Here is a 16,172-nt window from a genome sequence, read left to right as displayed (position 1 = left end):
GGAACAAGAGAAGCCACCACAATGAGAAGCCCCCGCTTGACACAACTAAAGAAAGCCGGTGTGCAGCAATGAAGACCCAACACAGCCCAAAATAAATACATAAATAAATGAATGTATATTAAAAAAAATAAGTATATGGAGATCTGTTCCACAACATTGTGGATATACTTAATGCTATTATTGAACTCAAACTGAAAAATGGTTAAGATGGCAGATTTTATGTTTTTTAACACAATTTAAAAAGTTTTTAAAGAATAGATTGTGAAACAAAGTAAATTTTACATCAAGAACACAGAGTTCTATAATTTACTCACACACACAAAAAATATGAAAAAATGTTTAGTGAAATATATGCAAACATACCCTCCACACACCAAGAACTCATTAGAAGCACGTCTGCCAGCAGTGCCCATCAGCATATCATCTAAAGGGAAAAGAGAAAAATACAGTCAGTTCTGCTATACCACCTGTTTAAAAAATGTATATATGTTGTTCCAACATGACTATTAGGAAACAATCTGATCACAGTACGAATTTACCATTTGCTTATGTTGTGATTTTGCCTATGAGTAACAACAGGTGAGCACAGAACACTGCACCCAGCTGAATTCACAGGCTGCCAACATCAGGTCTTTTCAGGGTAAGTGTATTGCAGTGTATACATATTTCTTCACCTTTTACCATGTGCAAAACCTGTGCTGTTTTTATCATGTTCCTTTTCATGTGCCATGGACAAAGGTTTTGAGTGTTGTGCTCCTAATCCCAGTTTGCCCATAAACTCTGTGGTTTTTACTGAACTACTTTGCAGGGTGTGGTGACTTTTAGGAACATGTGTGTCACGTTGTAGTACAGCTGCCTGTATCCGAAGTCTAATTCACTCTAATGCTGGAGCACCCACACTCCTGCATGACACTCTCCTGTGTCTTGCACGGGTAGCTGAACAAGATGTCATGAAACTGGGGCCTCTTGGACACAGATGCCACAGGCCATCTTCATGCTCAGACATCACTCGTCTAAGGGAATAGAGCACAGCTCAGAACACAGGGGCCTGTCGCCTCTACACCCACTAGATCATACTGCCCTGTGTGACCTTTACATGGCTGCAAAGGTATAATTCATATGTGTTGATGTGAAATAGCAGTGTTGACCAAATAATATAAATTTTTAAAAATAAAATAAACTATGGTAACCTCAAAATACTCAAAAAGGAAAAAAATAATCACAAATATCCTTTTGAATGGCCATACATGGAACTGAGAAATACATTTACTTTGGTCACTACTCTCATGAAGCTTACATTCTAGTAGTGAAAGAAGGTAATAATACCAGGCAGTGATAAGATGTATAAAAGGAAAATGAATCAGGGTAAGGGGATAAAGAGAGGGGCAAGAAAGGAGTCCATTTTAAAGACAATAGTTTCCTACGGAGGAAACGGGGCAGAGGGGACAGGGTTGGAAGCTGGAGTTCACTAAGAGTTCACCTCTTCATTTTGTAGCTTTGAGTTTGGAATCATACATCATTATGAAACAAAATTAAGTCAAAAGAAAAGAACAAGCCCTAGAAATCAAAAATAAAATGAAGTGATAGAACCTAATCATATATCAACTTGGTAGCATAACCACCAGAGGGGAATGAATGCTTTCTTTCTTTTCTTCTTTTTTTTAAGTTCTTTATTGAGGATTTTTTGTTTTTGTTTTTGTTTGGGTTGGGTCTCCGTTGCTGTGCGTGGGCTTTCTCTAGTTGCGGCGAGCGGGGGCTACTCTTCGTTGCGGTGCACAGGCTTCTCATTGTGGTGGCTTCTCCTGTCGTGCAGCATGGGCTCTAGGTGCGTGGGCTTCAGTAGTTGTGGCGCACGGGCTTAGTTGCTCTGCGGCATGTGGGATCTTCCTTGACCAGGGATCGAACCAATGTCCCCTGCACTGGCAGGTGGGTTCTTAACCACTGCGCCACCAGGGAAGTCTGAGGATGCTTTCAAGTGACTTTAAACTCAGTAATTTAATTGGGGGGGGGGTGCAGGAAACACCCAACTCCAGGCCCCTGGAGTCCTCCTGTTCCACCTGAGGCGAGAGGAAGAATCTGAAACACCTGTGAAGTTCACAGCCCAGAGGCACAGGCTCAACGCAAGGCAGAGCCCCAATCACAGGACTCGCCCACTCCTCACCACCACATCACTAAAGGCCTATTGACAGCAGGTCCTTTCACCCGGTACATCATGTGCGCCTATCAAGAAAGAATTACAGGACTTCCCTGGTGGTGCAGTGGTTAAGAATCCGCCTGCCAACAATGCAGAGGACACGGGTTCGAGCCCTGGTCGGGGAAGATCCCACATGCCACGGAGCAACTAAGCCCGTATGCCACAACTACTGAGCCTGTGCTCTAGAGCTCACGAGCCACAACTACTGAGCCCAAGTGCTGCAACTACTGAAGCCCCCACGCCTAGGGCCCGTGCTCTGCAACAAGAGAAGCCACCACAATGAGGAGCCCGCGCACTGCAACGAAGAGTAGCCCCCGGTCGCCGCAACCAGAGAAAAGCTCGCGTGCAGCAACGAAGACCCAACTTAGCCAAAAATTTAAAAAATAAACTTATTTTTTAAAAAAGAATCTTATTTCTTTAAACAACAAAAAAAGAAAGAATTACAAGGCATATCAAAAGGCAAAAAAAAAAACCACACTTTTTTTTTTTTTGGCAGTACGCGGGCCTCTCACTGTTGTGGCCCCTCCCGTTGCGGAGCACAGGCTCTGGACGCGCAGGCTCAGCGGCCATGGCTCACGGGCCCCGCCGCTCCGTGGCATGTGGGATCTTCCTGGACCGGGGCACAAACCTGTGTCCCCTGCATTGGCAGGCGGACTCTCAACCACTGCACCACCAGGGAAGCCCCCAAAAAAACACACTTCGAAGAGACAGAGAAAGCATCAGAACCAGACATGGTGGGGATGCTGGAATTATCAGACAGGGAATTTAAAACAAGTATGATTAATATGCTCAGGGTTCTAATGGGGAAAGCAGACAGCATGCAAGAACAGATGGGCAAGGTAAGCAGAGATGGAAATCCTAAGATCCAAAAAGAAATGCTGGAGGTATTCACTGTAACATTAAGAATGTCTTTGGTGTGCTTATTAGTAGACTGGACATGTTTGAGGACAGAATCTCTGAGCAAGAGTATTATTTCAAGAGAACCCTTGAAAACCCAAAAACAAAGAGAACAAAGACTTAAAAAGAAAACACCCAAAAAACAGAACAGAATATCCACAGTCTGTGGGACAACTATAAAAGGTGTAACATGTACATAATGGTGATTCCAGAAGGAGAATTAAGAGGAGCAACAGAAGGAAATACTTGAAACAATGACTAAGAATTTCCCCAAATTAATGTCAGACACCAAGCTACAGATCCAGGAAGCTCAGAAAACACCCAGCAGGGTAAATGCCCCAAACAACGACATGTCAGCATGTCATTTTCAAATTACAGAAAATCAAACATACAGAAAATATCCTGAAAGAAGCCAGAGGAAAGGAACACCATACCTACAGGGGAACAAAGATAAGAATTACATAGACTTCTCCTCAGAAACCATGCAAGCAGAAAGAGAGCGGAGGGAAATATTTAAGGTGTTGAGAGAAATAAACCACCAACTTAGAATTCTGTACCCTGCAAAATTATCCTCCAAAATGAAGGAGAAATAAAGACTCTCAGACAAATAAAAATTGAGGGGATTTGTTGCCAGTAGATCTGCCTTGCAAGAAGTTCTTTAGAGAGAAGGAAAATAATATGGATCAGAAAACTGAATCTACATAAAGAAGGGAAGAACACTGAAGAAGGAAGAAGTGAAGGTAAAATAAAAACTTTTATTTTTATTATTATTTTTTAATTGGAGTAAAATTGCTTTACAATGTTGTTAAGTTTCTGCTGTACAATGAAATGAATCAGCTATATGTAGACATATATCCCCTCCCTCTTGGACCTCCCTCCCACCCCGCCACATCCCACCCGTCTAGGTCATCACAGAGCACCGAGCTGATCTCCCTGTGCTATACAGCAGGTTCCCACTAGCTATCTATTTTACACGATAGTGTATTTATGTCAAACCTAAGCTCCCAATTTGTCCTAGCTTCCCCTTCCCCACCGTGTCCACATGTCCATCCTCTATGTCTACGTCTCTATTCCTGCCCTGGAACTAGGTTCATATGTATCATTTTTCTAGATTCCACATATATGCGTTAATATACGATATTTGTTTTTCTCTTTCTGGCTTAGTTCACTCTGTATGACAGACTCTAGGTCCATCCACATCTCTACAAATGACCCAATTTCATTCCTTTTTATGGCTGAGTAATATTGCACTGTATATACGTACCACATCTTCTTTATCCACTCACCTATCATTGGACATTTATGTTGTTTCCATGTCCTGGCTATTGTAAATAGTGCTACAATGAACACTGGGGTACATGTGTCCTTTTGAATTATGGTTTTCTCAGGGTACATGCCCAGTAGTGGGGTTGCTGGGTCATATGGTAGTTCTATTTTTAGTTTTTTAAGGAACCTCCATACTGTTCTCCATAGTGGCTGTATCAATTTACATTCCCACCAGCAGTGCAAAAGGGTTCTCTTTTCTCCACACCCTCTCCAGCATTTATTGTTTATAGATTTTTTGATGATGGCCATTCTGACTGGTGTGAGGTGATACTTCACTGTAGTTTTGATTTGCATTTCTCTAATAAGTAGTGATGGTGAGCATCTTTTCACGTGCCTCTTGGCCACCTGTATGTCTTCTTTGGTGAAATGTCTGTTTAGGTCTTCTGCCTGTATTTTAATTGGGTTGTTTGTTTTTTTGATATTGAGCTCCATGAGCTGTTTACAGGTAACAATTTGTTCAAAATAACAGCAACAGTGTACTCAGTTATGTATGCTTCCCTATATATCTTATGTGTACATATACATACATACTTATGTAGCTTATATATAAGTGAAATTAATGACAGCAGTGATACAAGGGATGGGGGGAAGGAATTAGGATTATTTTGTTATTGATATTATAAGATACCCACACTATTTATGACTGGTATAGCATATTTGAAAGTGGGCTCGGATTAGTACACATGTATATTGCAAATCTAGAGCAACCACTAAAAAAAATTAAAAAGAGGTATAATTGATATGCTAAGACCGGAAAGAAAACAGAACCATAATAAATGCTCAATTAAAACCACAAAAGGTAGAAAAAGAGTGGAAGACAAATATAAGAACAAAGATCAAGGACAACAACAGAAAACAGTAATGAATATGGTAGATACTAATCCAGGTACAGCAATAATCACTTTTAACGTCAGTGGTCTAAATGCACAATTAAAAGACAGAAATTTCAAAGAAGATACACAGATGGCCAACAGGCACATGAAAAGATGCTCAACATCGCTTATTATTAAAGAAACGCAAATCAAAACCGCAATGAGGTACACCACCTCACACCAGTCTGAACGGTTACCATCAAAAAGTCTACAAATAATAAATGCTGGAGAGGGTGTGGAGAAAAGGGAACCCTCCTACCCTGTTGGTGGGAATGTAAACTGGTGCAGCCACTATGGAGAACAGTATGGAGGTTCCTCAAAAAACTAAAAATAGAGATGCCATATGATCCAGCAATCCTACTCCTGGGGATATATCTGGAGAAAACTCTAATTCAGAAAGACACATGCACCCGTATGTTCATAGCAGCACTATTCACAATGGCCAAGACATGGAAACAACCTAAAGGTCCATCAACAGATGAATGAATAAAGAAGATGTTGTACATATACACAATGGAAATTACTCATAAAAAAGAATGAAAAATGACATTTACAGCTTCATGGCTGGATCTAGAGATTATCATACTAAGTGAAGTAAGTCAGACAGAGAAAGACAAATACCATATGTCACTTATATGCGGAATCTAAAAAAATGATACAAATGAACTTATGTACAAAACAGAAATAGACTCACAGACATAGAAAACAAACTTATGGTTAGCAAAGGGGATAAGGAGGGATAAATTAGGAGTTTGGGATTAACATATACACACTACTGGTATATAAAACAGATAACCAACAAGAACCTATACTGTATAGCACAGAGAACTATATTCAGTATCTTGTAATAACCTATAACAGAAAATAATCTGAAAGAGAATACATATATACATATACGTATAACTGAATCACTTTGCTGTACACTTGAAAATAACACAACATTGTAAATTAACTATACTTCAATTTTTAAAAAAGTAGGAGAGGGGGAGGGGGAGCTCTACAGATGAGCCACGAGTCCCACCCACAATGCAGGAGCTGCAGTTCCCTTCAAAAAAAAAAAAAAAAAAAAAATCAGTGGCTTCCAGGCGTTAGGTGGGGAGAAATAAGTAAGTAGACCACAGAGGATCTTTAAGGCAATGAAAATGCTCTGTATAATAACAATGGTGGAAACAAGTCATTATACATTTGTCCAAACCACAGAATGTCCACCACCAAGAGTGAACTCTAAAGTCAACTGTGGACGTTAGGGGATTATGATGTGTCAGTGTCGGTTCATCGCTGGTGACAAATGTGCCACTCTGGTGACTGATGATGACAATGGGGGAAGCTATGAAATAAGGGGTACATAAGGGTATATGGGAAATCTCTACCTTTCTCTCAATTTTGTTGTATAACCTAAAACCGCCCTAAAGAATTAAATCTTAGCGAGCTCCCTGATGGACTAGTGCTTAGGATTCCAAGCTTTCACTACCGTAGCCCAGGTTCAGTCCCTGGTTGGGGAAATGAGATCCCGCAAGCTGCGAGCCGTGACCAAAAAGGAAAAATTAAATCTTTTAAAAAACTATCTTGGGCTTCCCTGGTGGCGCAGTGGTTGGGAGTCCACCTGCCGATGCAGGGGACACAGGTTCGCGCCCCGGTCCGGGAGGATCCCACATGCCGCGGAGTGGCTGAGCCCGTGAGCCATGGCCGCTGAGCCTGCGCGTCCGGAGCCTGTGCTCCACGGTGGGAGACGCTACAGCAGTGAGAGGCCCACGTACCGCAAAACAAACAAACAAAAACTATCTTATACATATGATATACTTCACAATAACAAATTTTTACTAATTACATGGCAGGGTGTGGTCAACCATAACAAATGCTGTGGACGCATCAAAAAGATGAGGACTGAGAAATGACCCCTGGGATCTGGCAGCATGGAAAGACCTCGACAGGAGCAGTTTTGGAAAAAAAGAAATGTTTTTAAGACAACATTTATACAACTACAAAAAAAACCAAAGGTAACTTGAATAAAACAAAAGGTGTGAATGTCCTTTACATAGAAAAGTATAAACATGCATCAAAACACACTAAAGAAATCTAGGTGGAGGAACAAACACACAAACATTCTTGAGTAGACAATTCTCTAGGTCCCTGAATAGGTCTTAGAGAATCAATACAATGCTGATCAAAATCCCCAGATGGTTTTTTGTAGGAGTTTCAAGTTGAAATTAAACTATATGGGGGAGGAAAGGGGGCTGAGAATAGTCTGGTGACTCCACAGAATTCTAGGAGGCTCCCCACCGTCACCTTCCACCCCAGCTACGCACACACACTGACAAATCCTTTATATACGCCTGATATGACAATATCAGTGTAGAAAGGACAGAATATTCAATAACTAATGCTAGGGTAATTGATAGAGCCCTTATTCCATCTACACAAATTAATTCCAGGTAAAGTTAAATATGAAAAAAAACGATGGAAATCTTTAGAAGGCACCATGATGACATTGGGGCAGCATGACAGAGGTGTTAGTGGCTATAACTTGCTTATACCAATGTTTTATAGAGTTGAAGTTGTACATATCTAGAGCATCCACCTGGAAGAAATTCTGGCACAAGGACATCTGTTATAACACATTTTGAACAGTAAAAAGATAGAAATGTTCCAAGTCATAATCAGTAGGGAAATAGATAAACTATGGTTTAGTTGTACTATAAATATCATATATTAAAATGAACTAGATACACACCTAGATACAGATCTAGATACACAGCAAAAATATGAAAAAGCAAACTACAGAAAACAATATTCTATGTAACATTTACTTGAAACTAAAATCATAAAAATACTACATGTTCTTTATGGATACAGGGGCATATTAGAATTACAAATCAAGAGGAAGAATATATCTCTGGCAAGAGAAGAATGATGCAAGTACTCTGGCTGTACCTACAGCATTTTATACCTTTAAAAAGACATCTAAAACAGGTATGTCAAAATGCTGACATAAATAAAACTAGCACGGTGGATGATTTGAGTATCTGCCGCGTTATTTTGTTTGAAATATTTCACAATTTAAAAAGTTTTAATTACCTTTTTAGTGAAATAAAACCACCACACAGGATGATTTTTAAAGGCAGCTGCCAGCTCTCAGCACACAGATCAGGGCCCGCCGCTTGCCTTATGTGCCGTGTGTGTTTCCCCTGCCCCAGCCAATCAGCCCCGAAGCATGTTTGGTCTAGGGCCACAGCCTTCACAACAGCCAGCGCAGGGGTGAATGTAAGCAGCTACTAAATATGTATTTGACAAACAACTAGAGACCTCTTGATACAAACGTCTCCAACTTTCTACATCTGCACACAGTCAACTGGGTACTATTCACTTGTTGAAAGTAATCGAATTTCCAAACCATGTTTCCCTCTTTTTTCATGGTTTTGTCTAACTTCTCTTTTTGTGGGTTTTCTGCTGCCCTTCACTGTTCCACAGAACCCTGACTGTATTCAGTCAGCTTGGATTCTGCTTCCTTTATACAAATTCTTCCTGTAAATTTATGAGGCTCATTCCTGCACTCAGGCCAGTAGCTCCTGAAGCACCATCCAGACTGTTTTTAAGACCCTTTGACTCTCAGGCTTTTTCCAAAAGAGGTCTTCCTTTAATTCCTTTCCTTAAATTTAATTTTTCTCATTATGTTGGCTTCTCTATTCCTTTCTGTTTGGATACAAACAGAATTTGAGATCATTTCCTACAAAGTTTTCATCTACCTTCAGAATCCAAGGTTACTGTCTTATAGAAGATGACTGAGCAGATTACAGGAAGGTAGGTAGATAGTTCTGGAATTCCATCAACTAAATAAAATGTCCATTTGAAAAGGTGTCCTACACAAGACAGCGTGATATAAAGGTTAAAAAATGCTAGTCTAGTAAATTCAGAAATATAATGTGTACAAGCAGAAAAGATTCTCACATGAGTGGTCTGACGAGGTGTTGTGTGGAACCAAAACAAAGTCATCCGTGTCACAAGAAGAGTTCTTGCTACTAGTACTGGCGGAATCTTTGGACACCTGGAGGGAGCTGGGAGGACCCAACGGTGGGGAGGGTAAGCTTTCTTCCTGAATATGCTGCACATCTGGAAGGGACTAAAATTAACAACATAAAATTAAAAGTGGCCTCATAATAAAATGCAAGTCAGAATAGCCATCAGACTAAGGAATATTTTTTTCATGAAAGTGGCATAGAGTTCAATTCCATTTAAGATTAAAAAAATCTCTTTGGAAAATCTTTCCCTTAGAAAAGCACAGTTTAAAGTGTCTTTCCATAATGACTTCTAAAATGTCTTCTAAAAATGATACTTAAAAATACATCATACCAAAACAACAACAAAGCAAAAACCCCATCATACCAGTTATCACACGTACAAGCTGCCTCTCCTGAAATGGGTGAGGGGAGTTTTTATCATCTCCACATCCCCGTTTCAGCGCACGGCCTAGCAAAGCAGATACTCAATACCTGTTTACTTCATGACTAAAACAAAACGTCCAGGGACTTTAAATTAATGACATCCTGCACACACAAAGTTTTAAATCTCCAATGAAGAGAACATTATAAAAGGGAAAGCGAGAGACCTATGTTCACAGTAAGGATAAGGGCATTAAGCACAGAGATTATTTACACTTCCAGAAGGAGAGATTTAGAAAACCTTACAGGCGTGGGTATGTTCCTTTTGTGTTCTTTTTTGGCAAGGGAAGGAGTTGATTTGTGGGAGACAGGACAGGAAGGGAAGAAAAGCATATAAAGATATTTAAAGATACGTGGGCGTAAGTAGCTACAGACCTCTTGACACTTGCCCACTTCAAGGACACTAGTGACAACTCTAACTGAATGTCTTCATCATACAATAGTTTCCTAAAACAATGAACTTCGTAGTTTGTTGTGTTACGTCCCCATTACCATGTTTAACCTTTGTTTCTATTTAAGAAAAAGGAAAATACTACATAATATGCTCTTTCAACCCCAGGGTTAGACTGCTACTGCTCCTGTGAATGTCACTGAGCAATGAAATCAGTCTCAGATCTCCTTATCACTTCTGTGTGTGTGTGTGTGTGTGTGTGTGTGTGTGTGTGTGTGTGTGTTTGACATACACATGATATAAATTCTCCTTATCACCTTCTGAAGAGCACTTACGCTTCAAGGTTATAAAGAGAGGAAGATCTAGGACTAACATTACAGAGCACCTACCATGGGCTATAGGTACTGTTAAGAGCTTTCCATGTATTATCTAACTTCAGCCCTGTTCTGAAATCCATTTCATACATAAATAAACAAAACTGAGAAGATTAGGAAATCTGCCAACTGAAGAGCGGTTGAGCTGGGCTGGATTCCAAGTATCTAACTCCATGATTTCTTTCCAGTGACATTTCTTTCCAGGCAGGAACTCTCTCAATTTCCTCCTTTGCTATTTATAAAATCACCTTCATCCACAACCACTTGGGTGGAAGAGATGCTTCTTGCATTCAAAGCTAATCTCTCCACTAATTCTCCCCACCTCCTCAAGGACCCAGATCACTCCCCTCTGCTCCTGACACTTTCACCCTCTCCCTTTATTCTGGCTTTTTTCCCCTCTGCACACAAACATGTTGAATTTTTCCACATCTCAAATCAATCAGCCCTCTCAATTACCATCTTCTCTCCCTTCTTCACTTAACAATGTTTCTTGAAACTTCAGTCTTCACTGACCCCAATTCCTCACCCCCTGTGTGTCGCCTAACCCACCATAATCCACTTCCTGCTTTCAACCCTCCACCAAAACCGCCTTTATTAAGCCTACCGGGGACCCCTGTGGCTGCATTCTCCGGAGGCTCCTCTATGCCTTAAGTGACCTGACTCTGCGACTCCGACACTGTGGGCCGCTCTCCTCCTGACCCACCGCCTCCATTCAGTGACCCTACTCTCTTGCTTTCCCCACTGCTTCTTAGTCTCCTTTGCCCCTTGACAGAGAGGAGTGGCTTGCGGGATTCCCCAGGGCCACCCCGGGCCTCCACTCGGCACACTTCGTAGCCTCACCTGGGGTCACTCTCACCTTCCCGCCTCAGCTACCACTGCCAGAGTGACGACTGCAGCCCTGCCTCTCCCAGGCTGCCCCCGCGTCTGCACCGCCAGCGCGTCGCCTCTGTGCTCCCTCGCTGAGTGGCTCCATCAAAGTCCACCCACTTGGGTCCCATCAAGATCATCCTCTTCCTTAGGTCCCAAGTTCAAGCAATCGCCAAGCGCCACAAACTCTTCACCTTGCACTTCCTGGCCCCTCGTCTTCCCCTTTCCTACTGCTGACTAACTTCAGGCCCTCATTCTCAATAAAAACAAAGCAAGACCAAAACCAAACCAAAAAATCTGCAATGGTCACAGGTTGTTCTCTTTGATCTAGTAGAGAGGATTCTCTCCTTGTCTCCGATCCAATCCTCCACCTGCTTACAGAGGAATTTATTTGCTAAAACACAGTGGATCAGATGACGCCTCCACTTAAGATCTCTCAAATGGCTCACCACAAAAAGTCTGGCCTCCTCTGCTCGGTGCCCAAATTCTGCCAAGACACAGCCTCTCCCTACCCTTCTGGCTCTGCTTTCCCCTCAGCACATAACCAATGCTCTCTGCACCCTACAGACTGAATCGTCAGAGAAGCCTGTCCAACCAGAGCTTCCTGCAACGATGGGAGAGTTCTGTTCTATCCAGCATGGTGGCCACCAGCTACATGTGGCTATGAGCCCTTGAAATGTGGCCAGGGAAACTAACGAGCTGAACTTACATTTCACTTAATTCTAATAAACATTATGGCCAAGGACGGCTACAGATTCCTTCAGCGGGTCACCATTCCACAGGGATTCCTCTGCTTACAACACCACTCTTCTACAAATTCACCGTGCTTACTCTTCCTTCCAAACTCAACTCAAGGGCTTCCCTGGTGGCGCAGTGGTTGAGAATCTGCCTGCCAGTGCAGGGGACACGGGTTCAAGCCCTGGTCCAGGAAGATCCCACATGCCGCGGAGCAACTAAGCCCGTGCACCACAACTACTGAGCCCGTGCTCTAGAATCTGCGAGCCACAACTACTGAGCCCATGTGCCACAACTACTGAAGCCCGCCCACCTAGAGCCCGTGCTCCACAACAAGAGAAGCCACTGCAATGAGAAGCCCGCGCACCACAACGAAGAGTAGCCCCCGCTCGCCGCAACTAGAGAAAGCCTGCGTGCAGCAACGAAGACCCAACGCAGCCGAAAATAAATAAATAAAAAAACAAAAAACAAAAACAAAAAATTCAGCTCAGTGCCTCTCCTGAGCATCTGTGCTGGCTTCTTAGTCTGATTTCATGCCCCTCATCCACACTCCCACAGGCAGTAAAGGCGTGTATACATATGCTTCTATAGCGATGCTTTACCTGCCTCTTCTCCACACAATTAAACTAAAAGCTCCTCAGTGAAGGGACCTGGTCATATCTTCCACTGGTACCAACCAAAACTTCACAGAAAGTAGGCATTTAATAAATGTGACTAAAGCAATAGATATTCAAGAGATACTATCTAAGTAGCATTCAGCCTATAGCCAGAGTCCTAACTAAAAGAGTGATTTGAGCTTTTTGTTACAGAGTTTTTGTTTTTCACCTTTCAAAGATTTCTCTGGAATGAAGTAGCGGCTGGATATTTGTGTGAGAACGTAAAAAAGAGAATGTTACGTGGGCATGCCTGCATGCATCCACCCTCAGTGCAAGAGTCTGCTGCAGCCCTAGGAAGGAAGGCAGTGCCTATAGGAAGTCCTCTCACTTTTGCAGACTGTTGAAAGCAAGGCCTAACAAATCATCCCATTTTCTAATCTCACTAACTGGAAATTACATTACATTACATTATATTATTCCTGCTCTCCTCTTATTTCCAGATTTCCTTGTTATTTTCACTTCAAGCATTAGCTTGTCATAAAGGCCTTCTAAAAAAGGTTTTTCCACCAAAGTTCTGAGCATCTAAGTATGTCTCCCCTACCCCGCCCCTCGCCCCTCCTCCTGCGAGCACCTGTTCCACTCTTCCCAGCGGCCCAAGACACGCTGCTGTCTTGCGCTCCCTTTCAAAGCATCCCCATCCAACAAAAGCCCAGCACACTCTGTCCAGTCAAAGCACTTCCCAGCTGCGTCCCTCCTGGCGGCCCCTCTCTTTCTCCTCCCTTGGGGTCCTACCATCCCCCAGGCTTTCCCACACTCAGCTTCTCCCCTGCTGTCCTTCTCCAGCACCATCTCTGCTTTTCACACCGCGTGTCACCTTGTATCACATACGTGCTCCATCATGGTAGCTACAGTTATCAAGCACTCACTACATACTACCACCCACTCCCCTTCAACCAGAGGTTAACCAGGCCTCTGTAACCTACGTTACAGACAAGGAAGCTCAGCTCAGCCTGGGAACTGACCTGCCCTGTAGGATATAGTGAGCAAGCAGCAGGGCCAGCGCTGAGGCTGGTCCTGCCCGGCTCCAAACAGAGCCTTCGGTCTTTCCCTGCAGTTCCTCTGCATTTCTCCCCAGTCGCTCCAAATCCAGTGTTTTCCTATATTCCAGACTGAAACTGGAAATACACACCACTTTTTTCCCCTCTTAGTTTTTTTAAATTCATGGGAATGTAATGTAAGTCTTATTAGTCTATCTGGTCTGAGCCTGCAGGGCTGTGCAGAAGGGCTTCCTGCCAGCTTTAGGGCTCATCCGTTCGCAACAGGCTGCCGCAGCATCTGCTTTCACTGTGGGGTACTGGGTTTCCCTGGAAAATAAGAATAACTGCACCTGCCACTTCCTGAGTATTACTGTGTGCCAGGCACTGGAGCAGGTGCTTTTGCTCATTTATCCTTAAAAAACTCTATGAAGTGGGTAAATTATACTCACTTTACTTATGAGAAACAGGCTCAGAGACACCGAGTCACCTGTCATAGGTAATATGGCAAGTCAGGGATGTGGACGCTCCCAAGCCCCAGACTCTTAAGCCTCAAGCTGCTAATCACCCAACCAGCTCCCTCTGCGATTCCCCGACCCTTCTGCCAGCAGAATTCAAGAAATGCACGTCTGCCAGGCCAGTCTGGAAAATACCTGCAGTGGCTGACACAACGGCCCCTGGACCTTGGCTTGTGAAAAGTCTCAAGGTCACAGCCCTCTCAGGCAGCAAGAGAGATGTGGGGGAAAGTCCAGAAAAGCACAGAAGTCAGAAAGGCAAGACCTGGGAGAGCAGAGCAGAAGGAAGGAATGACCAGAAGTGGCCGTAAGTTCTCAGGATCAGGAAGAAGCACTGAGACTGCAGGGAAGATGGCCATGGGGTGCACGGCTTGGGCAGCCCTGGGGAGGGAAGAGGCTGCAGTGGAGCCGGCTCACAGGGCCAGTCACCATGACTACGGGGCCTAAGGCAGTGAAGTCCGCTCAGAGGGCACTCGTCCACCACTGCAAGTTCTATGTACGATAACTGTCCAGACCGGTGTTTATGACATTCATGAAACAAATGCGAACTACCTATCTACGTGTCACAGTGACATCTTTCCCCACCTCACTGGTCACGAAAGGGTGAGAGTACTGTGTCCACCAGTCAGAGGGGAGTGTGTACAGCCAGATAAGGCAGAGTCCAGACCGAGGGCCTCAACAATAGCACTCTTTGCCCAGGCCTCAGCTGCGCTAGGAAACTCCACACATAAAGAGAATACCCACGACGTATCTGCAGGCTCTGTGAGCAGATGCAATAACACAGGCTCTAACGTTACCTTTAATACAACCAGGACTTACAGGTGGAGAGGCGAAGCGACAGGATGGAGAGCTGCTACAGGGACCTTCAGAGGCAGAGCCGGCGTACACGGGCACCGGGACCGGGCAGGCTGGGGGAGAAACACCGACGAATGGAGTGCGATTACACGAGCTGTCCACTAGCAAACCTGTCACAACTACTACAGCTTTGTGTTGGCCAAAAATTTACATTCACCTACTTATTACAGCTCCCATGGGTGAAACCAAAAATGCAGTAATTACTAAACTCTTTCAATTTGGACTTGGAAGGAAAAACAGAATTGTAATTAAATAAACACAACTACAAATATTTAAGAAAAGCTCAATGAAATCTTGAGAAGCACATAAAAAATTAATTTTATAATACCAAATACTAATTTTTCCTTAAGCTTGCATTCACTCTTTAAGTAGAAATGTAAAAAGTGGGTACTCACATTTTTTTACTGGAACTTGCTCAAGAAAAGGATGGCTAAAAAATGCTTCTATAATGAAAATGAGAATGCAACCATTAAACTGATGTTGATTTTTGCAGATAGGTTAACCTCGTCAATGTAGTCAACATAATATCCTTGAGATCATACATAATTATTATTAACTTCTTTACATAGACTCCATTTCCTTTAAATGTAAAAGCACGTTACTTTATAAATCATCCATAAAACCCATCAAATTATAAGTAATTCTTAATGAATGAAAATTTTAAAATAATGGTGTGAATTCTCAGAGTGTCCATTACCAGCACAGCACCCCTGAGGCGACTAAAGCAGATGTGTCCTCTAGTGTGTGCTGTCCTCAAACAGACAAGGGCACAGAGAACTGTGACCAGGCCCTCGCTCATCACTCTGTGAACTATGGCTCTTAACTGTCCTAATGGGAAATCTTAGACAGCTGATTTGTATAATAAACTCTACTCTCCTGTCCCAGAAGAAATATTCCTACAGCTGGTTTCACATTTTTAAAAAAGCTATTAATTTGATTTTTAGTTTCTTCAGCTATTCACCAAGGATAAAACCTACACAGTAAGCCTGCTAATTAGATAAAGATAAATAAGTAGGTGAGTACATGGCAGTTCATTAATTTACTCTTTTCCTGTATGTATAATTGCGTTATTTCTTTAAA

General features: G+C 42.8%; 1 protein-coding gene across 8 annotated transcripts in view; it reads right to left on the bottom strand.

The window, feature by feature from the left end:
- Positions 1-16,172, bottom strand: part of ULK2 (unc-51 like autophagy activating kinase 2) — a 65,544-nt gene that overhangs the window by 27,124 nt on the left and 22,248 nt on the right. For all 8 annotated transcript variants that reach the window (XM_027131150.1, XM_027131153.1, XM_027131147.1 and 5 more), the window contains 4 exons: positions 15,488-15,535; positions 15,057-15,145; positions 9,235-9,406; positions 364-424 (listed from right to left, as the gene is read on the bottom strand). In XM_027131150.1, the coding sequence (XP_026986951.1) occupies positions 364-424; positions 9,235-9,406; positions 15,057-15,145; positions 15,488-15,535 (370 nt within the window). The remainder of the gene's footprint in view (positions 1-363; positions 425-9,234; positions 9,407-15,056; positions 15,146-15,487; positions 15,536-16,172) is intronic.

This window comes from Aethalodelphis obliquidens, unplaced genomic scaffold, assembly GCF_003676395.1.
Source record: "Aethalodelphis obliquidens isolate GAN/ISIS:26980383/991018 unplaced genomic scaffold, ASM367639v1 scaffold38, whole genome shotgun sequence".
NCBI lineage: Eukaryota > Metazoa > Chordata > Mammalia > Artiodactyla > Delphinidae > Aethalodelphis > Aethalodelphis obliquidens.
This window is presented reverse-complemented; position numbering and strand designations above follow the sequence as displayed.